At 41.7% G+C, this 25,926-nt stretch overlaps 1 protein-coding gene across 2 annotated transcripts; it reads left to right on the forward strand.

Annotated features, from left to right (window-relative positions):
- On the forward strand, positions 1-25,652 carry TFB2M (transcription factor B2, mitochondrial). Of its 2 annotated transcripts, XM_019032497.4 has the most exons (8): positions 1-499; positions 1,895-1,983; positions 8,812-8,965; positions 9,621-9,769; positions 15,037-15,126; positions 17,732-17,794; positions 21,667-21,827; positions 25,014-25,652. In XM_019032497.4, exons 1-8 carry the CDS (start codon positions 187-189, stop codon positions 25,183-25,185), a joined length of 1,191 nt encoding a protein of 396 aa, XP_018888042.1. In that variant the 5' UTR covers positions 1-186; the 3' UTR covers positions 25,186-25,652. The 2 variants fall into 2 exon arrangements, with proteins under 2 accessions (XP_018888042.1, XP_018888045.1); XM_019032500.4 differs by lacking the exon at positions 17,732-17,794 and having other exon boundaries at positions 78-499.
- The last annotated feature ends 274 nt before the right edge of the window (positions 25,653-25,926 follow it).

Below are 25,926 nucleotides of genomic sequence, written 5' to 3' on the forward strand. Positions count from 1 at the left end.
GAGGCGGAAGCGGAAGTGAGGGAGAAAAGCAGGAAGGCTCCGCTGTTCGCATGCGCAGGATCTAGTGTTTACTTCCGCTTGACCCGGCCCGGACGCCAGAAAATGTTCCACGTGGGATACTCTGCGTGGGGTTCACTGTAGTAGCTGCACTAGGTGATTCTTGGAGCGGGCCTGAGAGACAAGGACATGTGGATCCCAGTGGTCGGGCTTCCTCGGCGGCTGAGGCTCTCCGCCTTGGCGGGCGCTGGTCGCTTTTGCATTTTAGGGTCTGAAGCGGCGACGCGAAAGCATTTGCCGGCGAGGAACCACTGTGGGCTGTCTGACTCCTCTCCGCAGCTGTGGCCCGAACCGGATTTCAGGAATCCGCCAAGGAAGGCGTCTAAGGCCCGCTTAGACTATAAGCGTTACGTAACCGATCGGAGATTGGCTGAGACCCTGGCGCAAATCTATTTGGGAAAACCAAGTAGACCTCCACACCTACTGCTGGAGTGCAATCCAGGTGAGTCCAGCTGAATTGCATTTTCTTGGATGTTCATCATTTATTCAAACGTATTGACCCTCCTCGGGGTGCTATTTTAGATACTGGGGTTTTTTTTGTTGTTGTTCTTTTGCTTTGAGACGGAGTCTCGCTGTGTTGCCCGGCTGGAGTGCAGTGGGGCGATCTCGGCTCCCTGCAACCTCCGCGTCCCGGGTTCAGGCAGTTCTCCTGCCTCAGCCTCCCGAGTAGCAAGAACTACAGGCGCGCACCGCCACGCCCAGCTAATTTTCTTATTTTTACTAGAGACGGGGTTTCGCCGTGTTGGCCAGGATGGTCTCGATCTCTTGACCTCGTGATCCTCCCGCCTAGGTCTCCCAAAATGCTGGGATTAGGGGCGTGAGCCACTGCGCCTGTCCAGATACGGGTCTTTCTTTGAAGCTCCTTAGTTGGAGAGATTGCCCACTACATAAGCGTAGTTATGACACCACAAAATATTTCTGTAGCAGCTTGCACTTTACACAATATTTTGATAAAACATGCTCTTAGATCTTATCTTTCCCCAAAAGAGTTGCAAGCCTCTGCCAGCTGAAAAAATGATGTTATCTTATTCTTCCGTGCATTCCCTATAGACCATAGCAGGATGCTAAGAACACAAGATTTATAGGCTTTTTGAATGATAATTTTTTAAAGCACCATTTCATATCACAGGGAGTCAGTTCTGTTTAGGCTTGACAATCTCTTTGATGGTTAAAGCATCCGTGTAGTCCGTGAGAAAGTGATAGGCTAGAGGCAATCTATTTTGCTGTGATTTTTTTCTTCTAAGAGGTAGTGACTCATGGTGATGAAGAGTGCAAGTTTTGACCTGGTGTGGTGGCTCACGCCTGTAATCCAGCACTTTCAGAGGCCGAGGCGAGTGGTTCCCTTGAGGTCAGGAGTTCCAGACCAGCCTGGCCAACATGGTGAAACTCCGTCTCTGCTTAAAATACAAAAATTAGCCGGGCGTGGTGGCGGGCGCCTGTAATCCCAGCTACTCGGGAGGCTGAGGCAGGAGAATCGCTTGAACCCAGGAGGCAGAGGTTGCAGTGAGCCGAGATTGCCCCACTGCACTCCAGCCTGGGTGACAGAGTGAGACTTCGTCTCAAAAAAAAAAAAAAAAAAAAAAAAAAGAGTGCAGGTTTTGCAGTCACTGACAATGATTTCAAAGCCAAGCTGCACCACTTTTGATGCTGGAGTCAAATAAGTATATATAATCTTCTGTTTCCTTATATATAAAAAGGAGAGTGACATCTACTTTGCGGATGCTGTCAGATTTAAAAACCAGGTAATAACGTGTGAAACATCTAATGAAAGTTTGGTATTGAAAGAGATTATGTTGTTTCTTGTGCAAATAAACTTTTCGTTCTGTTAATGTGCCAGGTCCTGGAATCCTGACTCAGGCATTACTTGAAGCTGGTGCCAAAGTGGTTGCACTCGAAAGTGACAAAACTTTTATTCCACATTTGGAGGTATATTTTTAGTTTCTCAACGTATGTTATTGTTTGTTCAACTATCTGTGAGTGGTTTAAGGAAATAGAATTAAGCACACAGTGTTTTAAATAGAATATCTTTTAGGGAGCCATCTCTGAAATATCTTGTTTATTCCCAAAGACTAGAACGCAGTTAATATTCAGTGCTGTTGAATGGCTGAAACATGAGGAGTTCTAAGACTTGTTTGCTAGTTCTAGGTCGGCTACAGCCTAGTTGGGTGACTTTGAACAAAACGTATAACTGGCATCCCTAGGCTTGTTTCCCCATTTCTACTAAGCTGCGCTGTGCTCCTTTCTTCTGTGAGCTTGGAATCTAATTGGAATAAGTGCTAATATTAGGTTAATGGATCTGTGTAACCTCTATATTTAGGGTTTCAAAGGCAAGAAAGGTTGGCATACAAATTAAGTATCTTTTATCTGAAATGCTTGGGAACACAACTGTTTTGGATTTCAAATTTTTTCATATTTTGAAATATTTGCATATTCATAATGAGATATTTTGGGGATGGGACCCGAGTCTAAAAATTCCTTTTTTGTTCCATATACATCTTATTCATAAGACCTAAAGGCAATTCTGTATAATATTTTAAATAATTTTGTGCATTAAACAAAATTTGTATACATTGGACCATCAGAAAGCAAAGGTGTCACTATGTCACCCACCCATGTGAACAATCTCCTTGTTTGACATCGTCATCATCCCTGACTTTTTTTTTTTTTTTTTTAAGATGGAGTTTCTCTCTTGTCACCCAGGCTGGAGTGCAATGGTGCGATCTCGGCTCACTGTAACCACTGCCTCCAAAGTTTAAGCGATTCTCCTGCCTCAGCCTCCCAAGTAGCTGGGATTACAGGCGCCTGCCACTATGCCCAGCTGACTTTTGTATTTTTAGTAGAGACGGGGTTTCACCATGTTGGCCAGGCTGGTCTTGAACTGCTGACCTCAGGTGATCCACCCACCTTGGCCTCCCAAAGTGCTGGGATTACAGGCGTGAGCCACCATGCCTAGCTCCTGACTCTGAATTTATATGCTTCTGATAAGCCATCATTTTCTTACACTTATTCACACATGAGTGCTTAACAGTAGAAAAAATGACATACCATTAGTACAGTAAAAAAAAAAAAAAAAAAAAGTGTGTTCAGAGAAACTAAGCAGCACAGCAGCAGCATCAGAATCCCTGTGTCAGCTGTTGAACAGTGGAAACACACAGCGGCAGGCTTTCAGTCGCCTGGGATGCTGTGTTTTCATTAAAAGGTTATTGTACACCACATTTTATTTTTTCTTAAGAAGAAACATCAGAAGCAGCTGAGGGACCAAGAAGCAGGTCCATTAAGAATAAGGAGACATTCTGCCGGCTGGCTTTTAAAAATGTTTCCTGTGGGCCTGGCGCGGTGGCTCACACCTGTAATCCCAGCACTTTGGGAGGCAGAGGCGGGAGGATCACTAGGTTAAGAGACTGAGACCATCCTGACCAACATGGTGAAACCCCGTCTCTACTAAAAATACAAAAATTAGCCGGGCGTGGTGATGCATGCCTGTAGTCCCAGCTACTCGGGAGGCTGAGGCAGGAGAATCGCTTGAACCCGGGACTCAGAGATTGCAGTGAGCTGAGATCACACCACTGCACTGCAGCCTGGGCGACTGAGCTACACTCTTTGTCTCAAAAAAAAAAAAAAAAAAAAGTTCCCTATGGAGTCATCTGCCTTATTAACAATGGTTTTTGTCTTAGATGACTCCCTTCGATTTTTATAAACTGACCTCATCTTCGTGTTGTATACCTGCATTTTCACTGCAAACCTGTCACAGAAGGTCAGGTGTGGGATTTTCCACTTTTGGCATCATGTTGACACTCAAAAAGTTTCACATTTTGGAGCATTTCAGAATTTTTGGATTAAGGATGCTCAGCCTATAGTCAGATATAGTTGCATAGAGTGAAGGCATCATCCAAATAGATTTTTCAGTGATTGTGCTTCTTAAAAAGCAGACACAATTACATAACAATGAAGAAGTGGAAATCCTTTGCATCTTTAACCAGTCTCTTACTCTCATTCTCCTTCCCTCTTTTATAATCTTCCATTTCAACTTAGGAAACTTACATTTCTCTATGCCAACTTTGTGAAACTATGCAGAATGGCTGTATCCAAAATTGCATGACAACAAAAAATTGTGAAAATGTCTGTCAAATCCAGTTGTTTAATTCTCTTAAAACTATGAGTATGAAATTATTGTTATTCTACCACTTACTGTTTTGAAAAGAGTTCAAGGTTTTAGCTAGGTTATTTAATTGATGTTAAATCTGAGGGAGTTCCAAAAATGTGAAGAAAAAACACATAATTGTCCGAAGATTTAAGATCCTGAAATGTGATTCAGTAAACATAGTCATCTGTAGTTTCAACTTGGAAATTAAAAACGAGAAGATAACTTTTATCCTGTTTTGAGGGAAAAAAAGCCTATATTTAAAGGTTAATCTACATATTCACAAAGTAATTAAGATTGTATTAAAATGTCTTTGTTTCTATTTAAAGTTTGTTATTCTGTAACACAGTAGTTGCTTTTTTCTATAAGATCTTCAAGGCTGAGGACCGAGGCCCATGCCTGTAATCCCAGCACTTTGGGAGGCCAAGGCGGGCAGATCACTTGAGGTCAGGAGTTCAAGACCAGCCTGGCCAACATAGTGAAACCCCATCTCTACTAAAAATACAAAAAATTAGCTGGGCGTGGTGGTTCATGCCTGTAATCCCAGTTACTTGGGAGGCTGAGGCAGGAGAATCACTTGAACCCGGTAGGTGGAGGTTGCAGTGAGCCGAGATCATGCCATTACACTCCAGCCTGGGCTACAGGAGCAAAACTCAGTCTCAAAAGAAAAAAAAAACCTTCAAGACAACAGTTTAATTTTAAAACAATTGTTTAATGAAAAAAGGAAGGTTAAGGACTAGAGAATTTTTGAAACAATAATTATGATAGGAATATCAATAACAAAATGTTTCTGAAGCTATAAATGTCAGCTAAAAATATAAACATCATTGACTAAATCCAGTCTTTGATTAGAACTAGTTTTTTCTCTATTAAAGCTCTTATTTTCTACTAGCACTGACTTGTACTCAACCCTTAGTACATATTCTCTCACTTTTTAGTAACCATTGTTATGATAAATTGAAAAGCCATTCAAATAAAATTTTGTGTGAATTAATCTGTTTGCCAGAGTGAAAAGAGAAGTAACAATAGGTAAGCAGAACTCTTGTGGCTCTACGTCAGGGACTTAAAGTGCTGCGCTTAGCAGATAATGCTTCTGGCCACCTAAAGTTTGTTCCTGAAAACTGAAAGGAGTTTCAGTGGTGATAGCTGGGATTACAGGTGACCGCCACCACGACCGACGAATTTTTTGTATTTTTAGTAGGGACGCGGTTTTACCATGTTGGCCAGACTGGTCTGGAACTCCTGACCTCGTGATCCGCCCGCCTCAGCCTCCAAAGTGCTAGGATTACAGGCTTGACCCACTGCACCCAGTAAATGAAACAAACTTAATGACTAACTTAAGTACCTAACTTAATGACTAGTAGAAACTCAAGGGTTACTTGCCTTTTCTCTGTTCTTTTCCCGTTCTGTTTTTGAATCCTAATGCAATCCAGTTGAATTTTCAAATGTGATCTGTTGTATGAATTGAATTATTTATCCTGAAGCTTTGATTATTATCATGTTTGAATCGTTGAGTGTTAACTGAGAAGTGCTAAAGCAAGAATGTATGGTGCCCTCTCAGAACATACAAGTGTATTGAAGCCATAAAGTGTTCATTGTTTATACATTTTCTTTTTCTTTTTTGAGACAAGGTCTCACTCCCATTGCCCAGGCTGGAGTGCAGTGCTGCAATCACAGCTCACTACAGTCTCAACTTCCCAGGCTCAGGTGATTCTCCCACCTCAGCCTCCCAAGCAACTGGGATTACAGGCACACGCCCCAACACCTGGCTGATTTTTTGTATTATTAGTAGAGACAGGGTTTTGTCATGTTGTCCAGGCTGGTCTCAAACTCCTGGAACTACAAGCATGAGCCACCACACCTGTGCTGTTTAGCTTTCCTTAATTACAAAGATTAAACTGCCTTTTTGATAACTTGAAAGATTATGTTAATGCTATATCAGGGGTGTCCAATCTTTTGGTTTCCCTAGGCCACCCTGAAACATCAACTGTCTGGGCCATACATAAAATACAGTAATACGAACAGTAGCTGATGAGCTTAAAAAAAAAAAGTCCATGCATACATCTCATAATGTTTTAAGAAAGATGACAAATTTGTGTTGGGCCGCATTCAAAGCCGTCCTGGGCTGTATGCGGCCCTCAGGCCACAGGTTAGATAACCTTGCTATGCGTCTTGACTGACAATCATATACATTACATAGGTACTCTTTCTTTTAGCTTCCATGACACCACACTCTTCTGGTTTTCCTCCTTAGTTGTATTCTCAGTTTCTTGTCATTAGACTTTGGACATACTCTGCCTTCAGGGCTAGTCCTCTGTTTCTCCCTAGTGTAGACCCCTGACTTAAATTACCTTCAACAAGCCAAATTCCCACACGTTTATATCGTCAGCCTGGACCACTCCACTAAGCACCTTATTCAGGTCTGCAACTTCCTACCTGGCACCTCTACCTAGATCACATAGTAGGCATCTCGAAATTAATGTGACCAAATGTATATGATTTCCACCCCCAGTCTTTCCCTTCCTCTAGTCTTTTTAAAACTTCCCCTTGAAAGTGATCGTTAAAATGTACTAGATTTTTTTGTTCGTTTATTTACTTTGGAGGTGGAGTCTCACTCTGTCACCCTGACTAGAGTGCAGTGGTGCAATCTCAGCTCACTGCAACCCCTGCCTCCTGGGTTCAAGCGATTTCTCCCACTTCACCTCCCCAATAGCTGGAGTTACAGGGATGTGCCACCACCCCTGGCTTACTTTTGTATTTTTAGTAGAGACAGGGTTTCACCATGTTGGCCGTGCTCATCTCAAACTCCTGACCTTGGGTGATCCGCCCTCTTTGGCCTCCCAAAGTGCTGGGATTACAGGTGTGAGCCACTGCACCCGGCCAAAATTTACTAGATTTTGAGCTGGACACGGTATCACACACCTGTAATCCCAGACACTTAGGAGGCTGAGACAGGAGCATCACTTAAGGCCAGGAGTTTGAGACCAGCCTGGGGACATAGTGAGACTCATCTCAATTAAAAATAAGAAGAAAAAGTATTTTACTAGATTTAGAAATAGGATAATATAGGTTGAATGCAAATGCTTAAGAAAAACTAGGTGTTTGCATTAATAACTTTAAGTTACATCATTTCCAACCTTAATAAATATTAATAGAATTTTCTGTGCACAGAAACATCAGTGTACACATTAAAAACATAATGCCTTCTTACTGATTTTTTTTTTTTTGTAACTTCAAATTAAGTTTATGGAGTCTATAACTGATTCTTGCCCTAACTATGAAGGTCTCTAGTACTACTGCAAGATGAGCAAATCAGAGCAGTGAGAAGACTGAGATATATTAGAATTCTTCCAGCAAACAAGGTGTATAGTTGCTTCTGTCTTTAGAAAAAGTAAATGAAAATTATGGAGATGAGCTAAGTTCATTTGTTTGGTGGATAGCTGACTAGATTCCCCTAGAAGAAAGATGTTCTCTTGAATCCATCTGCCTTTCACTTTTATATTTTAATTGTTTTTCTTTACTGTGAAACATCTTTCATTTTTTCTTCCCATGACCAAAGCAGATGGCTCACAGTTCTCTATATGAGGCCAACCATGGTGTCAGAATCTTTGCCCAGTGCTTCAGGTAGCCACTACTAAGCAGGCAGGGAGTGGCGTGAAAAGCTTTTGAATAGCTGAAGCCATTATGATAAAGAAAGCAAGTGGGGCCGGGTGTAGTGGCTGACACCTGTAATCCCAGCACTTTGGGAGGTCAAGGTGGGCAGATCTCTTGAGCTCAGGAGTTTGAGACCAACCTGGGCAACATGGCAAAACCCTGGTGCTACAAAAAATCCAAAAAGTGGTGGGGCGTGATGGTATGCACCTGTAGTCCTAGCTGCTTGTGGGACTGAGGTGGAAGGATCACTTAAGCCCAGGAGGTCAAGGCTGCAGTCAGCTGAGATTGCGCCACTGCACTCCTGCCTGGTCGACAGCTTGTCTCAAAAAAAAAAAAGTAAACAAATAAATAAAAATTTATGATAGGTTATTTCTGTTTGGGGGGCTTTTTCTTGGTAATATTGTACTTTTGCCACTTTTCAGGTATTAATTGATTTTTACTTCCTCTGTTAAATTTTGGGTATGTTAGTAATATTTTCTTTACATAGTTATGGAGGTAGAAATATTTTTTGTAAAAAGGTAATTCAGCCAGGCGTGGTGGCTCATGCCTGTAATCCCAGCACTTTGGGAGGCCAAGGTGGGCGTATCATGAGGTCAAGAGATTGAGGCTCTCCTGACCAACATGGTGAAACCCCATCTCTACTAAAAATACAAAAAACTGGCTGGGTGTGATGGCACGCACCTGTAGTCCCAGCTACTTGGGAGGCTGGCACAGGATCACTTGAACCCAGGAGGCGGAGGTTGCAGTGAGCTGAGATGGCGCCACTGCACTCCAGCCTGGCAACAGAGCGAGACTCTGTCTCTCAAAAACAAAACAAAACAAAACAAAAAAAACCCTGGTAATTGAATTATTTTTATTTTTACATTTTATTATGGTTTTTTGAAGTAGAGTTTTTTGAATTGTTGCAAAGTATACTTAATGCTGAAAATTTTTAACATGTTATCTTTGTCTCTCTTTAGTCCTTAGGAAAAAATCTGGATGGAAGACTACGAGTGATTCACTGTGACTTCTTTAAACTAGATCCTAGAAGTGGTGGAGTAATAAAACCACCTGCTATGTCTTCTCGAGGGCTCTTTAAGAATTTGGGAATAGAAGCAGTTCCTTGGACAGCAGGTCATTTTTGGAATTTACTAAAGCAAATACCTAGAATTCGCCAGGTTTCTCTAGCAGTATAACTGATTTGTTGATGAAATTTGTGTTTTATTTATTTGTTTGTTTTCTGAGATGGAGTTTCACTCTGTCACCCAGGCTGGAGTGCAGTGGCGCGATCCTGGTTCACTGACCCTCTGCCTCCAGGTTCATGTGGTTCTCCTGCTTCAGCCTCCCGAGTAGCTGGGATTACAAGTGTGTGTCACCACACCTGGTTATTTTTTTTGTATTTTTGGTAGAGATGGGGTTTCACCATGTTGGCCAGGCTGGTCTCAAACTCCTGCCCTCAAGTGATCTGCCCACCTCGACCTCCCAAGTGCTGGGATTACAGGTGTGAGCCACCGTACCCCGCCGAATTTGTGTATAATTTATATTAATACAATTTATGAGCAGATGCTCTGACTCTGAATATGGCATTTACCTCACCTGGACACAGGTACCCAGTTTATTTCCCCAAAAGCCAAGTTCCATGCCAAGGAAAGATATTGAGGCTTAGTTTTAATTGAAATAAACTTGTAATTAATATAGTTTGTTAACTTAGTTTGTCTCAAAAAAAATATGGACATAGGACAAAATGCTAAGAACTTTATTCAGATCTTTTTGCTTATATTCCTAACAGACATCCCTTTAAAAGTAGTTGGAATGTTCCCAAGTAGAGGTGAGAAAAGGGCACTTTGGAAACTCGCATATGACTTGTATTCCTGTACTTCTATATATAAATTTGGACGAATAGAAGTAAATATGTTTATTGGTGAAAAAGAATTCCAGGTATGTTATTAACAAATACCTATTTTTTGTTCTGAAAGAGTCTGTAATTTTTCTCTGAGTACTCTTAATCTGTGCGATTTTAATTTAGGGCTCATGACATTTGAGGGTCTAAGATTGTTTTTAAATTCTGCAGAGCAGTCTTATGCTCAGGTTGCTTTTTCAGTGTACAGTTGAGTGGTTTTAAGTGCATTCCCATTGTACAGCCATTACCATCATCTGTCTCCAAAACTTTTCATCATCCCATACCAAAACTCTGTACTCATTAAACACAAACTCTCTTGTTTCCCTCTTCCTGCGTCCCCTAGTAATCATTATTCCACTTTGTCTCTATGAATTAGACTATTCTCTTTACCTCATGTAAGTTTACTCTACAATATTTCTTTGTGTCTGGCGTATTTCACTTAGCATAATGTTTTCAAGGTTCATCAATGTTATAGCATGTGTCAGAATTTCATTCCTCTTTAAGGCTGAATAATATTCCATTCTGGCCGGGCACGGTGGCTCACTCCTGTAATCCCAGCACTTTGGGAGGCCAAGGCATGCTGATCGCTTGAGGTCAGGAGTTCGAGACCAGCTTGGCTAACATGGCAAAACCCCGTCTCTACTAAAAATACAAAAATTAGCCAGGCGTGGTGGTGCATGCCTGTAATCCCAGCTACTTGGGAGGCTAAAACAGGAGAATCGCTTGAACCTGGGAGGAGGAGGTTGCTATAAGCCCAGATCATGCCCCTGCACTCCAGCCTGGGCAACAGAGCAAGACTTTGTCTCAAAAAAAAAAAAATCTATTGTATATATATACTACAGTTTGTGTGTTGATGTATCAATGACATTTGGTTGCTTTTACCTTTTGGCTGTTGGGAATAATGCTGCAATGAACATGAGTTTACCAATATCTCTTCAAGTCCTTTGAGTGTACAGCTAGAAGTAGAATTGCTGGATCATAATAGTAATTCTATTTTTAGTTTTTTGTGGGTTTTTTGTTTTTTGTTTGTTTGTTTTTTGAGACAGGGTCTTGCCCTGTTGCCCAGGCTGGAGTGCAGTGACATGATCACAGCTCTCTGCAGCCTGGACCTCCTGGGCTCAAGCGATCTTCCCGCCTCAGCCCCCAAGCTGGGACTGCAGCCACACACCACCAGGCCCAGCTTTTTGTAGCGATAGGGTCTTGCCATGTTGCTCAGGCTGGCCTCCAACTCTGGGACTCAAGCAGTCCTCCTGCCTCAGCCTCCCAAAGTGTTGGGACTACAGGCATGAGCCACTGTACCCAGTCTATTTTTAGTTTTTTGAGGAACTGCCATACTGTTTGTTATCCATCGTGGATGCACCATTTGACATTCCTACCAGCAGTGCACAAGGGTTCCGATTTCTCCACAGCATTACTGAGAGTCGTTTTCTGGGTTTTTGGTAATACCTCTCCTAATGGTATGAAGTGGTATTTCATTGTGCTTTTGATTTGCATTTTCCTAATAATTAGTCATGTTGAATATATTTTTATGTACTTACTGACTGTATATCTTTTAAGAAATATCTGTTCAAGACATTTGCCTATTTTTAATGGGTTATTTTGTTTGTTGCTGAGTTTTAAGAGTTCTTTATATATTCTGGATATTAATCTCTTATCATACATGATTTACAAATATTTTCTCCCATTCTATGGGTTGCCTTTTAACCCTGTTAATTGTGTCCTTTGATGCCCAGAGTTTTTCATTTTGATGAAGTCAACTTTGTCTCTTTTTTCTTTTGTTGCCTGTGCCTTTGGTGTCATACGTAGCTCAGCGGTCCGCAACATCTTTGGCACCAGGGACCAGTTTTGTGGAAGACAGTTTTTGCATGGATGGCGGCGGGGATGGTTTCAGGATGATTCAAGTGCATCACATTTATTGTGCACTTTATTTCTATTATTATTACATTGTAATATATAATGAAATAATTATGCAACTCACCATAATGTAGAATCAGTGGGAACACTGAGCTAGTTTTCCTGAAACTAGATGGTCCTACTTGCGGGTGACAGGAGATAGTGACAGATCATCGGGATTAGATTCTCATAAGGCCCTTGCAACCCAGATCCTTCGCATGCGCAATAGGGATTGCGTTCCTATGAGAATCTAAGGCGGCTGCTGATCTGAGAGGAGGTGGAGCTCAGGCGGTGATGTGAACGGTGGGGAGCGGCTATAAATACGGATGACGCCTCGCCTGTTCACCTGCCGCTCACTTCCTGCTGTGTGGCCCAGTTTCTAACAGGACACGGACTGGTATCAGTTCGTGGCCCAGGGATTGGGGACCTGTGTCGTAGCTAATAGATCATTGCCAAATCCAGTGTTGTGATGGTTTCCTTGTGTTTTCTTCTAAGAGTTTTATAGTTTTGGCTCTTGTTTAGGTCTTTGGGCCATTTTCAGTAAATTTTGTTTATGGTTTCAGTGTCCAGCTTCATTCTTTGATCTAGTTTTCGCAGCACCGTTTGTGGAAAGACTGTTCTTTACCGCCATTAAATGGCTTTGGCGTTGGTGTCAGAAATGATTTGACCATATGTGTACGCGTTTATTTCTGAGCTCTATTGTATTCTATTGATCTAAATATTTGTCCTTAGGCCAAGACAACACTGTGTTACTACTGTTAACCTTGGTAAGTTTTGAAATCAGGGGCTGATTCATCCAAATTTATTCTTTTTAATGATTGTTTAGGCTATTTGAGTTTCCTCGAGATTCTATATGGATTTTAGGATGGATTTTTCTGTTTCTCCAAAACACGTTAGGATTTTCCTAGGGATTGTGTTGAATCTGGAGATTGCTTTGGGTGGTAGTGGCATCTTAACAGTATTCAATATTAAATCTTCCAATCCACGAACATGAAATGTCTTTCCATTTATTTGTGGGTTTTGTTGTTGTTGTTGTTTTCATTTTTGTTTGACACAGGGTCTCACTCTGTCGCCCAGGCTGGAGTGCAGTGGCAGGATCACAGCTCACTGAAGCCTTGACCTCCCAGGCTCAGGTGATGCTTCCACCTCAACCTCCCCAGTATGTGGGACTACAGGCGTGCACCCCCGTGCCTGGCTGATTATTGCCTTTTTTGTAGAGATGGTTTTACCACGTTGCTCAGGCTGGTCTTGAACTTCTGGGTTCAAGTGATCCTTCTACCTCAGTCTCCCGAGGTGCTGGGATTGCAGTTGTGAGCCACTGTACCTGGCCTCCATTTATTTGTGTTTTTAATTACTAGCTTTTAAGTTACTTTTGGTGCTATTGGAAATGGAATTGTTTTTCGAATTGTCCGTTGGTAGTGCATAAAAATGCAACTGATTTTTGTATCCTGCAGCTTTGCGGAATTTATTAGGTTTTTTGTTTTGTTTTGTTTTTTTTAGATGGAGTCTCGCTGTGTCGCCCAGGCTGGAGTGCAGTGGCGCAATCCCGGCTCACTGCAACCTCTGCCTCCCGGTTTAAGTGATTCTCCTGCCTCAGCCTCCTGAGTAGCTGGGATTACAGGCACGCGCCACCACGCCCAGCTACTTTTTTTGTATTTTTAGTACAGATGGGGTTTCATCATGTTGGTCAGGCTAGTCTCAAACTGGTGACCTCATGATCCGCCTGCCTCAGCCTCCCAAAGTGCTGGGATTACAGGTATGAGCCACATGGCCCAGCCAGGTTTTTTTTTCCCCCCTTTGTTTTTAAATAGAGACAGTGTCTCACTTTGTTGCCCAGGCTGGTCTCAAACACCTGGGCTTAAGTGATCCTCCTCCCTCGGCCTCCCAAAATGCTGGGATTACGGGTGTGAGCTACCATACTCAGCTGAATTTATTAGTTTTAACAGGATTTTTTTTTAATATTTAAGGGGTTTTATAATTAATTTTTTTAACTTTAAAACATTAGAAGAAATTTTTTTAGAGACAGGGTCTTGCTCTGTTGCCCAGGCTTGAATGTCGCGGTATGTTCATAGCTCACTGCAGCCTCAAACTCCTGGGCTCAAGTGACACTCCTGCCTCAGCCTCCCTGTAGCTGGGACCACCTGTACACACCACCACACCCAGGTAGTTGTTTATTTTCGTAGTGACAGGGTCATGCTGTGTTGTTCAGGGTGGTCTTGAACTCCTGTCTTCAAGTGATTCTCCTGCCTTGGCCTCCCAAAGTGCTAGGATTACAGTTGTGAGCCATTACACCGAGCCTAAGATTTGAGACTCTAGTTCAATTCTCTGTAATGGAAGGTCTTCCTGACAACCTTGATCTCGCTATGAGTGTCATCTTTTCTGCCCAGAATGTTTCATGTTATTGATCTGTTAATCCAGTTTGACGGGAAATGCTTGTTTGTCTTGCTGTGTTGCCCATGCTGGAGTGCTATGGCTTTTCACAGGCACGGTCATCTCACACTGAACCCCCAAACCCCTAGACTCAAGCAGCCCCCTTGCCTCAGCCTTTCGAGTAGCTGGGACGACATGTGCACACCACTGCACCCGGCTTTTTGTGTCTAATTCTAGTTTTCTCTGCTTAAATTTCTAGATGCTGTTAAGATAGTACTATTAAGACTCAAAGAAGATTAAGATTTTTATAATGCTTATTTGTATTGCTATGGATTAGGATAGTGGGGCAAAAAATGAAGGGATGATTTGCTCCCCAGACCCATTTAGTAAATACATATTTGCTAGCCATGGAAAGACAGCGGGGGCCTCAGGACCTTGGGGCTGTGCATACACTTAAACAAAGGAAAGACAAGGAGAAAAATAGGAAGTACTGTATTAGATTCCTGCTGCTAGGATTATAGTCCAGTGGCCCATGCCTCTTTTGCCATGGACCTTTTCACATGTGGTTTCTTGTCTGCAGAGTGCCTTCCCATTCATTGAGGTAACCTCGGCCTTTCAAGTCAGCCTTAACGCTTGTGTGTTGTTGTTTTTTAAGAGATGCGGTCTCACCATGTTGCCCAGGCTGGTCTTGAACTTCTAGGCTCAAGCAGTCCTCCCACCTTGGCCTCCCAAAGTGCTGGAATTACAAGCGTGACCCCGCGTGCCCTGCCGTTGCCCCTGCTGGAGTGCTGTGGCTATTCACACGCACAGTCATCTCACACGGAACGCCCAAATTCCTGGGCTCAAGCAGTCCCCTTGCCTCAGCCTTTCGAGTAGCTGGGACTATAGGCGTGCACCGCTGCACCCGGCTTTTTGCATCTAATTCTAGTTTTCTTTTCTTAAATGTCTAGATGCCATTAAGATAGTCCTATTAAGAGTCAGCATTTGTTTTTAATTGATTATAGATGTGTGTAACATGTAATTTTTATTTTCCTTTTACTAGAAACTAATGGCAGATCCCGGAAATCCAGACTTGTATCATGTATTAAGTGTTATCTGGCAATTAGCTTGTGAGATTAAGGTTCTGCACGTGGTGAGTAAAATCCTTCTATTTAAAAACGTTTCTCTTTAGCGACAGGGTCTCATTATGTTGCCCAGGCTGGAGTGCAGTGGCACAGTCATAGCTTGCTGCAGCCTTGAACTACTGGACTCAAGTGATCCTCTCACCTTAGCCTCTGGAGTAGCTGGGACTACAGCCAGGCGCCACCATGCCTGGCTAACTTTTAAAATGTTTAAGAATATTGCCCAGCCTGGTCTTGAACTCCTGGCCTCAAGTGATCCTTCTGCCTTAGCCTCCCACATCACTGGGATTACAGGCGTGACCCACTGCACCTGGCTCTAATTTTTATTTTTTTATTTTTTGAGATGGAGTCTCACTCAAGTCACCCAGGCTGGGGTGCAGTGGTTCGATTTCGGCTCACTGCAACCTCTACATCCTGTATTCAAGCAATTCCCCTGCCTCGGCCTCCCGAGTAGCTGGGACTACAGGCGTGTACCGCCACACCTTGCTAATTTTTGTATTTTCAGTAGAGACAGGTTTCACCACATTGGCCAGGCTGGCCTTGAGCTCCTGACCTCAGGTGATCTACCCGCCTCAGCCTCTTAAAGTGCTGGGATTACAGGCGTGAGCCACTGCGCCTGGCCCTGGCTCTAATTTTTAAATATTTACAATGTGGATCTTCACGTGTTCTCGTCACTGCTTCCGCCTGAGAATATGCTGAGGTCTTCAGTCTGCACCTTGCTGTATTTTTTTTTTAAGCTCAGGAATGTTATCTCATTTGATTTTTGCTTTTGTTCCAATTCTTTTTTTTTCCCCTCAAAAACATTTGAGGTTCTTAGGTTGGATCTCTGATCCTTGTCTTTGGTGTCTGTCATGCTCTCATTGTTTTTCTCCATTCCCAGAATCTCTTCACACTTAGTCTTCACATCACTGATTCTGCTTTCTGCCTGCACTGTATATTGTACTCTCAGTACTATAGTTCTTGGTTTCTCTAAAATTCTTCCTTACCCACTGATCTTGTCTCATTCTGTTGACTTTCATCTCAAGTCTTCTGTCCTGGTAGCTTTCAGCTAGTTTCTTCAGAGAGGCCCTCTGAGGACTTTAGCTTGCAGAATGTTTTCGTCTTCTTGTTCCCTTAGTATTTGTTTTCAAAGGTGCTGTGTTAGGTTTTGCCATTTACTAAACTCCAGAAAGGAAAGGTCTTTCTGGACCTAACATTTCTCAGCACTTGCTCCACAGCGTGTCCACATCTGTAGAGTAAGTTGTTGAAGTCAGTTCCCGGTGTCTTGCAGGTTTTCCTCCACTGTCCTTGATGAGGGGAAAGCTGTTGAGGCTCGACCAGGCGTGTGGGAAGTGGCAGTACTCATTGTGCACGGCTGATGGTGCTTTTCTTCCCCCACTTAAAGTGACATTCCTGGAACTGCTAGGAATTTCACAATTTGGCCACAATTATATGTTTTAGCCACTCTCATTGCCCCGTAGTTAATAATAAATTGTTATTTGACAGTAGCCTTTCGGACCTTGTGTTCAATATTGTTTAGTCTTTTAAGCCTGTGTCAGATCTATTTTAACCCACTCTTATTTTGGAATTTAATATGGTTATGGGTATGTATAGTTTTTTTAATAGAGAATACTTTTTCAGGTGGGTCGGTTTTTTATTTTGAGACACAATCTCACTCTGTCAGCCCAGGTTGGAGTGCACCAGCACAATCCCGGCTCACTGCAGCCTCCGCCTCCCAGGCTGAAGCAATCCTCCCGCCTCAGCCTCCCAAAGAGCTGGGACTGCAGGCATACACCACCACACACAGCTAATTTTTGTATTTGTTGAAGAGACAGGGTTTCACCATGTTGCCCAGGCTGGTCTTGAACCCCTGAGCTCAAGCGGTCCTCCTCCCTCTGCCTCCCAAAGTGCTGAGATTACAGGCATGAGCCACTGTGCCTGACTGGATCATCTCTCAAAATTGCCTTATGCACAAAATTCTATTACAAAAGATAGATACTGAAAAATAGTGATCCATTTTAAAATTGACACTAGGTTTTTGTTATTGTTGTTTTTGGATAGGGTCTCACTCTGTTTCCCAGGCTGGAGTACAGTGGCTTACTGCAAACTCCAGCTCCCAGGCTCAAGCAACCCTCCCACTTTGGCCTCCCAAAGTGCTGGGATTATAGGCATGAACCATAGCACCTGGTCGACACTAGTATCTTTATTTGTGTATTTCCATATATGTTCTAACATATTCAAATAGTTTGATTAATAGGCTTTTCCACTAAAGTAGGGCGAAAAGAAATCCTCAGCATTAATCTAATATCCCTTAAACTGCTGATTCTGACTGTGATATGGAAATATTGAGTGGTAAAAATTATAACAAATACTTATTTGCATAATTGCATAACAGGCGAAGTCATGTTTAATAAGGAAAAGAGGTACTAGTATTTGGGTAGACTTTTGATCCTCCTCCTCTTTAAAAAAATTAAGGAGAGAGATGTGTATTATTTAGCTATAACATGCTTCTCTTAAATCCAATTAGACTGACCATTCTCTTATTTAGGCAAGGTGTTTTTTAAGGAAGTAATAATTTGGGGCACTTTGACCAAAGAGAAATAAAAGATGTTGTTTTGCTTTGTTTTTCTTCCCCAGGAGCCTTGGTCATCATTTGATATATACACCCGAAAAGGGCTGCTGGAAAACCCAAAGCGTAGGGTAAGGATAAAATAATACCTTTTCCTTTTTCTCCCTACGTGACATATTTTTTATTTTTATTTTTTTTAGGACTATTTGGTAGTCTGTATTTAACTTTTTAATTTTAAAATATCTAGAAACATTCTTTAAACATATCTTACTACTTTTAATGAATCAAAAGTATTTTGGAAGAGTTTTATCAGCTTTTATACAATGGATGCTAGCATAGTAATAGGCTTAAAAACAGAATCTCAGTTCTCTTATCTCTTTTGAAATGAAGGTACGTTTCAAATTTGGAAAATAAAATCATTTTAATATTTATCTAATTCGATTAATTAGAAACAAAATTTTATGACGTATTAATCGATTAGAAATTTGTGATATTCAAGTCAAGAGATCGGGACCATCCTGGCCAACATGGTGAAACCCTGCCTCTATTAAAAATACAAAACTTAGCTGGGTGTGGTGGCGCATGCCTGTAGTTCTAGCTATTCAGGACGCTGAAGCAGAAGAATCACTTGAACCTGGCAGACAGAGGTTGCAGTGAGCCAAGATCGTGCCACTGCACTCTAGCCTGACGACAGAGCGAGACTCTGTCTCAAAAAAAAAAAAAAAATTGTGATATTACTACTCTTATTACATGGTTGAATTCACTGATAGGTACTTCTTGATTTTTACCCAGGAGTTAGGCCTTTATTTTTGTTCATTTTTTAATCTTTGTATGTAAGAACCAAAGTGACAATGTTATAATCCTCCATTTAGTTTATCTCAGGGCTAGTTGTGAAATTCTAATAAAGTAGCTAAAGTTTCACAAAGCAATTTTTTGACTCAATTCAGAAGTTTCACTTTAGAATTAGATGCCTCTCTTTAAGGTTTGGGGCTTAAAAAAAAAAAACGAATTAAATGCTAACAGTGGCCTAATCTCAGCATAACAGCTTAGTCTGAAGATCTTGTTTGTTTGCTTACTTATGTTTTTTTCTCACACTTGCCACTAAAGGAAAAAGAAAATTACCAGTTTTCTTTCAGTGTTGTGATTTTAGAGTGATCAGTCATCATTGTGCTTTTAGTTCTGTTTGACTATTTATACAGCATATTTATGTAGTCCCAAAAAACAGAATAGGAATAATACATGTTGTCTAATACAGTACATTTGGATACTATTGGGGACTTATCCAAATATTCCACAGATGAACAATCCTGTATATAATATACTTTCTCAGTTTTTCAGCAAGAAGCTGAAAAGCTTAAGTTTTTTTGGCCAACTTAAAAATATAAACTTGGCCAGGCGCGGTGGCTCACACCTGTAATCCCAGCACTTTGGGAGGCCGAGGTGGGTGGATCACGAGGTCAAGAGTCTGAGACCAGCCTGGCCAACGTGCTGAAACCCCGTCTCTACTGAAAATACAAGAATTAGCTGGGTGTGGTGGTGCGCGCCTGTAGTCCCAGCTACTCAGGAGGCTGAGGTGGGAGAATCAGTTGAACCTGGGAGGCAGAGTTTGCAGTGAGCTGAGACTATACCATTGCACTCCAGCCTGGATAACAGAGTGAGACTTTGTCTCAAAAAAAAAAAAAAAAGTGTGTGTGTGTGTATATATACATATATAAACTTCTAGGGATGAAGATGAAATAAGCAAATGCCATATTTTATGACAGAATTTATTTTAGATATTTCACATGTATCTTTGATATCAAGGTGCTCATATTGCTATGGAAGCAGTTTGAGACATTTAACAGGTTTTTAGGGCCTGTCATTTCTATCCAAGTTTTGTTTGAGACCTACTTTTTAAATATCCGATTAAAAATTTTAGTCAATAACTTTTTTTGTCCTTTGGATCCGATGGTGATGTTTTATCTTGAATATAGCAAGGACTCAATATATGTTAATGCCATGTTTGGGATTTTTTTTTTTTTTACTTTTTTTATTTTTTATTTATTTATTTTTTTGAGGCAAAGTCTCATTCTGTCACCCAGGCTGGAGTGCGATGGCATGATCTTTCCTCATTGCAACCCCTATCTCCCGAGTTCAAGTGTTTCTCCTGCCTCACCCTCCCGAATGCTGGGATTACAGGCTTGCTCCACCACGCAGGGCTAATTTTTGTATTTTTAGTAAAGATGGGGTTTCAACCATGTTGGCCAGGCTGGTCTCGAACTCCTGACCTCAGGTGATCCACCTGCCTTGGCTTCCCAAAGTGCTGGGATTACAGGCGTGAGCCGCCACGCCCAGCCTATTTTTTTTTTATTTATTTTTTTTCTTTTTTTAAAAGACAGTGTCTCACTCTTCTCCCAGGCTGGAGTGCAGTGGCACGATCACGGCTTACTGCAGCCTCAAACTCCCGGGACTCAAGTGATCCTCCCACCTCAACCTCCCAAATAGCTGGGACCGCAGATGTGCATCCCACGCCCAGCTAGTTTGTTTGTTTGTAAAGAAGGAGTCTCCCTGTGTTGCCCAGGCTGGTCGCTAACTCTTGGGCTCCAGCGATCCTCCCGCCTCGGCGTCCCAAAGTGTTGGATTGTAGGTGTGAGCAACCCGGCCTCATGTCTGGGATTTGATTTTACCCTACTTACATGTTAATAAATGTTACTGTTTCTCGGATGTTGGCCTAAGACTCCTGGATCAGACAGAGGATGTTCTGTGCCTCTCTTCCCATGGAGTGATGTGAGGTGGCTCAGTTGGGTGCCTTGCATTTAGTGGACTTGCTTTGCAGCTGAGAAGTACAGAGCTGGGGGAATCTAGGTCTTTTTTTTTTTTTTTTTTTTTTCGAGTCAGGGTCTTGCTCTGTCACCCGAGCTGGAGTGCAGTGGCGTAATCTCGGCTCACTGCAAACTCCACGCGGCAGTCTCAAGCATCCTCCCATCTGAGCCTCCTAAGTAGCTGGGGCTACAGGCATGCACCACCATACCCTGCCAATTTTTGTACTGTTTGTAGACACAGGGTTTCGCCATGTTGTCCAGGCTAGTCTTGAACTCCTGGGCTCACGCGATCTGCCCACCTCAGCCTCCCAATGAATCCTCCTCTTTCATAGCAAACATTAAGCAAGCCTGCCTGCCCTTTTGTTTTTTTAAGACAAGGCCTGGCTCTGTCAACCAGCCTTGAGTGCAGTGGCATGCTCTCAGCCTCCACCTCCTGGGCTCAAGCCATCCTCCCACCTCAGCCTCCCGAGTAGCTGGGACTACAGGCACACACCACCACACCCAGCTAATTTATTTTTTATAGAGATGGGGTTTTGCCGCGTTGTCCAGGCTGGTCTTGAACTCCTGACCTCAAGTGATCCACACCTTGTCCTCCCAAAGTGCTGGGATCATGGGCATGAGCCACTGCACCCAGCCACAAGCATGCTCTTTGTCCTGGAGAGAGACGTTATCTCCTCCCTCAAGGTTACTCATCGCAAACAACTCTGAGAAATGGCCCAATTCATTGGTAAAGACCAATTAGGGCTTTGTGTTCTTGGTGTACACAATAAGAAAATGTGGGCCGGGCACGGTGGCTCACGCCTGTAATCCCAGCACTTTGGGGAGGCCAGGGCGGGCGGATCACGAGGTCAGGAGATCGAGACCATCCTGGCTAACACGGTGAAACCCCATCTCTACTAAAAATACAAAAATTGGCCAGGCGTGGTGGTGGGCGCCTGTAGTCCCAGCTACTCGGGAGGCTGAGGCAGGGGAATCACTTGAACCCGGGAGATGGAGCTTTCAGTGAGTGGAGATCACGCCATTGTACTCCAGCCTGGGCGACAGAGCGAGACTCCATCTCAAAGAAAACAAAAGAGAATGTGAAGACACTAAGGGCCTGTGGTGATTGTGTCTTTCAGCAGATAGCCTGAAGGAAGAAGCGAGCAATGTCTTACTCTGGCAATATTTTGTGACTAATGCAATTCATTTTTTCTTCTCTCCAGGAATTATTAGACCAATTACAACAAAAGCTGTATCTTATTCAAATGACTCCTCGTCAAAATTTATTTACCAAGAACTTAACACCTATGAACTATAATATATTTTTTCACTTGTTAAAGCACTGTTTCGGGAGGCGCAGCGCTGCTGTAATAGACCACTTACGGTGAGTGAAAAGAATAAAAGCAAGTATAAAGTAGCAACGATGCACAAATTATTCTTTCATGCTAGAGGTCTAGTTTTATATCTTGATTGACAGAGTGAGGTACCATGTTTTCCCTCATATTTCTTCAAAATAATTTGTTCTCCCTGGTGTACATTTTGAGGAAAATATATTTTTCCCATAATCTCTCATTGAGTTTCATTTATTTTTCCTTCTTTGAAAAAATGCCCAGGTTGTTTAATCTTTTTGAGAGTATAGGCCTAGCTTTATCTTACAGGAAGCACTAGCTGCCTACCACTAGTGGGGTGGAGAGAAATCAGCATTACTGGAGGCATGCCCACACTTCCTCTCATTGCTTGTCTTCAGTGGTTCTGTTTCTTAACCAGAGTAGGGATAGATAATTATACCACCCTGGTTCCCTTGCTCTGGATCAAATTTTGTTTTTACCCAAAGCTTTGTAAAAATAATAGCTTGTAAGTAACACTACTTGCTTTATGTCTATATAAGTGAAAAACATTTTTTTTTGTTGTTAGAGACAGGGTCTCGCTGTGTTGTCCAGGCTGAAGTGCAGTGGCACAGTCTCAGCTCACTGCAGCCTTGTCCTCCCAGGCTCAAGTGATCCTCCCACCTCAGCCTCCTGAGTAGCTGGGACTACAAGCATGCACCACCACGCCTGGCTAATTTTTATATTTGTAAAAATAAAAAATTTTTTATTTTGTGTTTATAAATTGTATGCCAATTTTTGTAGAGATGGGATTTTGCCACATTGCCCAGGCTGGTCTCAAATTCCTGGCCTCAAGCAATCCACCTTGCTTGGCCTCCCAAAGTGCTGGGGTTACAGGCATGAGCCACTGCACCTGGCCATCCATGTAATTTGTATGTAGGGCTGATGCACACACCTCTGTAAGTAGTGCTGGGGTTACAGGTGGGAGCCACCATGCCTGGCCATCCATGTAATTTGTATGTAGGGCTGATGTACACACTTCTGTAAGTACAGCTCGGGTTACCAGCATGAGCCACTGCGCCTGGCCATCTATGTAATTTGTATGTAGGGCTGATGCATACGTCCCTGTAAGTTGTGCATTATGCCTTGTAATCAGCAGCCCATAGTCATTCAAAGTCTCGCCAGAGGATGGGTAAAATGTTAAAATAATTATTTTAACAAATTTGATCATTTAATATTTAACTCTGAATGAGCTGTTGACTAGACAATATTTATCTAAAAATAAATGTTAAAAGTGGCAATAGCCTGGGTGCAGTGGTTCATGCCTGTAATCCGAGCATTTTTGTGAGGCCAAGGTGGGAGGATCACTTGAGGAGGCCAGGAATTGGAGGCTGTAGTGAGCCATAAACTCACCACTGCACTGCAGTGTGGGACACAGAGCAAGCTGACCTTGTCTCTAAAAAAAAAAAAAAAAAAAAAATTGGGAGGCAGAGAGCGCCAACAAGACTTTGAGATGAGCCTGGGTGACAGAGCAAGACTCTATCTCTAAAAAAAAAAAAAGTGGTAATAGACTAGTAAAAGGCAATAGACTAATAAAAGGCAATCTATTATTTTTCATCTTGCCACCTTGTGGTGGCTATTTTGAATGAAAATATCAAGAAAATAGGGAAATAAGGAATAAATGTTGTAAATGATGGTGCAAAATATTAAAAATGCTCCTGGTAATCTCAATGGACTAGAAACATGTTACCAAGATTCTATTCAATATCAAAAAGTATTGGAATTGAACAGACAGTCTTACTCTGTTGCCCAGTCTGTAGTACAATGGCACAATCATAGCTCACTGCAACCACAAACCCATTGCTCAAGTGATCCTGCCTCAGCCTCTTCCCTGAGTAGCTGGGACTACTATGCCCACCACTATGCCCAGCTAACTTTTTGCGGTTTTTGTAGAGATGGGGTCTCACTATGTTGCTCAGGATAGTCTTGAACTCTTGGGCTCAAATGATCCTCCCACCTAGCCTCCCAAAGTGCTGGGATAACAGGTAGGAGCCACCACACCCAGCCCAAAATATTTTTTTACAGTTGTTTAGTTATTGTTGTTGGAGGCTTATCGATGGTTTGTTGCTAAGCTGATACACAGTTATATACCTCATATTATGGTATATAATATACCTCATTGATTATATATTGTATATATATTATATAATATACCTTATATATATAATACCTCATAATGAGGCATGTTCGTTATACCTCGTTGCAGTCAGTAGTGGACCAAATGTACAGTAGTGGTCCCATAAGATTATAATGATGCTGTATCATTTACTGTATCTTTTCTATTACTTACCATTGTGTTACAGTTGCCTACAGTATTCAGTACAGTAACATGCTGTGCAGGTTTGTATCCTTGGAGCAATAGGCTATGCCATATATCCTAAGTCTGTAAGAGGCTATATCACATAGGTTTGGGTTAAGTACTCTGTAAGATGTTCAAGCAACAATGAAATCACCTAACAGTGCATTTCTCAGGACATACCTCCATCATTAAGCAATGCATGACTGTATAAGGAAGTTCGCGGCTTTATAATGTATTTACCAATGATGGTTACATCAAAATGTGAAAAATGATTCCCTCTTTGTAAACTGCCAAACAGCAACTTCTGCTGTTTGTAGTTACTGAACTTTGACATGAACCAAAAGAAGTTAAGAATATTTTTTGCAGAAAGGAAAAGGATGAAAGAGGTAGGCATAATAATTTTTTAAAGGGCAGTGATTAAACTAGAATTCAGTGTAAAAATTGATTAGAGTATGTGAAAGCCTAAACCTGCTATTAATATTTTCATTATAGGTTAGCTATGAAACTTTAGAAATAAGCATAAAGTTACTGGAAGCTCTTAAACTAAATAAGATTGCTTATATATAATAAGTTAGGCTTTTTTTTTTTCTTCTTATTTCAATAGCCTTAGGAATACAAGTGATTTTTTGGTTTCATGGATGGGTTGTTGAAGTCTGGGCTTTTAGTGTACCCATCGCCCAAATAGTGTACATTGTACCCAGTAGGTAACTTTTTATCCCTCACCCTCCTCCCATCCTCTTCCCTGCTGATTCTTCCGTGTCCATTATGGCACTCTGTATGCCTAAGTTAGACATTTTAAATTCAACTTAGAAGCCATTTCTGTCCCCATGAACTGATAGATGCATGAAGAAGAATTAAGTGCATTTAGTTTGTATTTCTTTTGCAGTTCATTGACTCCACTTGATGCGAGGGACATATTGATGCAAATAGGAAAACAGGAAGATGAGAAAGTGGTTAACATGCATCCTCAGGACTTCAAAACACTGTTTGAAACTATCGAGCGTTCCAAAGATTGTGCTTATAAATGGCTGTATGATGAAACCCTGGAAGATAGGTAGCAACTAGACTGTCGGTTTTGCTGGAGCGGTTCATTTATTTGGAAACTATGACATGAAAACCAAATTTGAAAACTCATCCTTTCAGCAGAAGGTAACTGTTCTTGTTTTGCACAAGCCAGGCAGATCATTTCTCCTAAGCTGATATCATTGGCTTATTGGATGAAACAGTGTCTGCTATTTTATTCACAATTGAATAAAATGAAAACTTCAATTAATTGTGGATTTGATCAGATTGAATTCGTTTTGTTTCAGATTCCTATTTAAATATTTTACTTGTACTGTTGCTGATTTTTGCATCTTCTTGAAGAGCAAGAGTCTGTACATTATTAAGCTTAGAAAGTAAGCAAAACTGATTTACTGATTTGCCTTTCAGTTTGTTGAAATGTATTGTCAAGTACTGTACAATGAAATTGTTTAAATTTTAATATGATTTAAGCTTTTTAGAAATTAAAATATTTTAAATAAGATTTTGTGGTTTCTTTTGGTCTCTAAATACCTAATGAAACATTAAACTGACCCTAATTTACTCCTTTTTAGTTCTGTCATGTAGCGTCAATATAGTTTTGGTGAATAATTCAGTCTATATTACTGAAAAGTCTCCTGCACATTTGTTCTATCAAGAAAATTCATCTGAAGTTGGATATGAACCTAAATGGAATTTATGTGAACCTAAATGGAATTAAGAATATTTTCTTGGCCAGGCACAGCGGCTCACGCCTGTAATCCCAGCACTTTGGGAGG

The sequence above is a fragment of the Gorilla gorilla genome, chromosome 1 (genome assembly GCF_029281585.2).
Source record: "Gorilla gorilla gorilla isolate KB3781 chromosome 1, NHGRI_mGorGor1-v2.1_pri, whole genome shotgun sequence".
Lineage (NCBI taxonomy): Eukaryota > Metazoa > Chordata > Mammalia > Primates > Hominidae > Gorilla > Gorilla gorilla.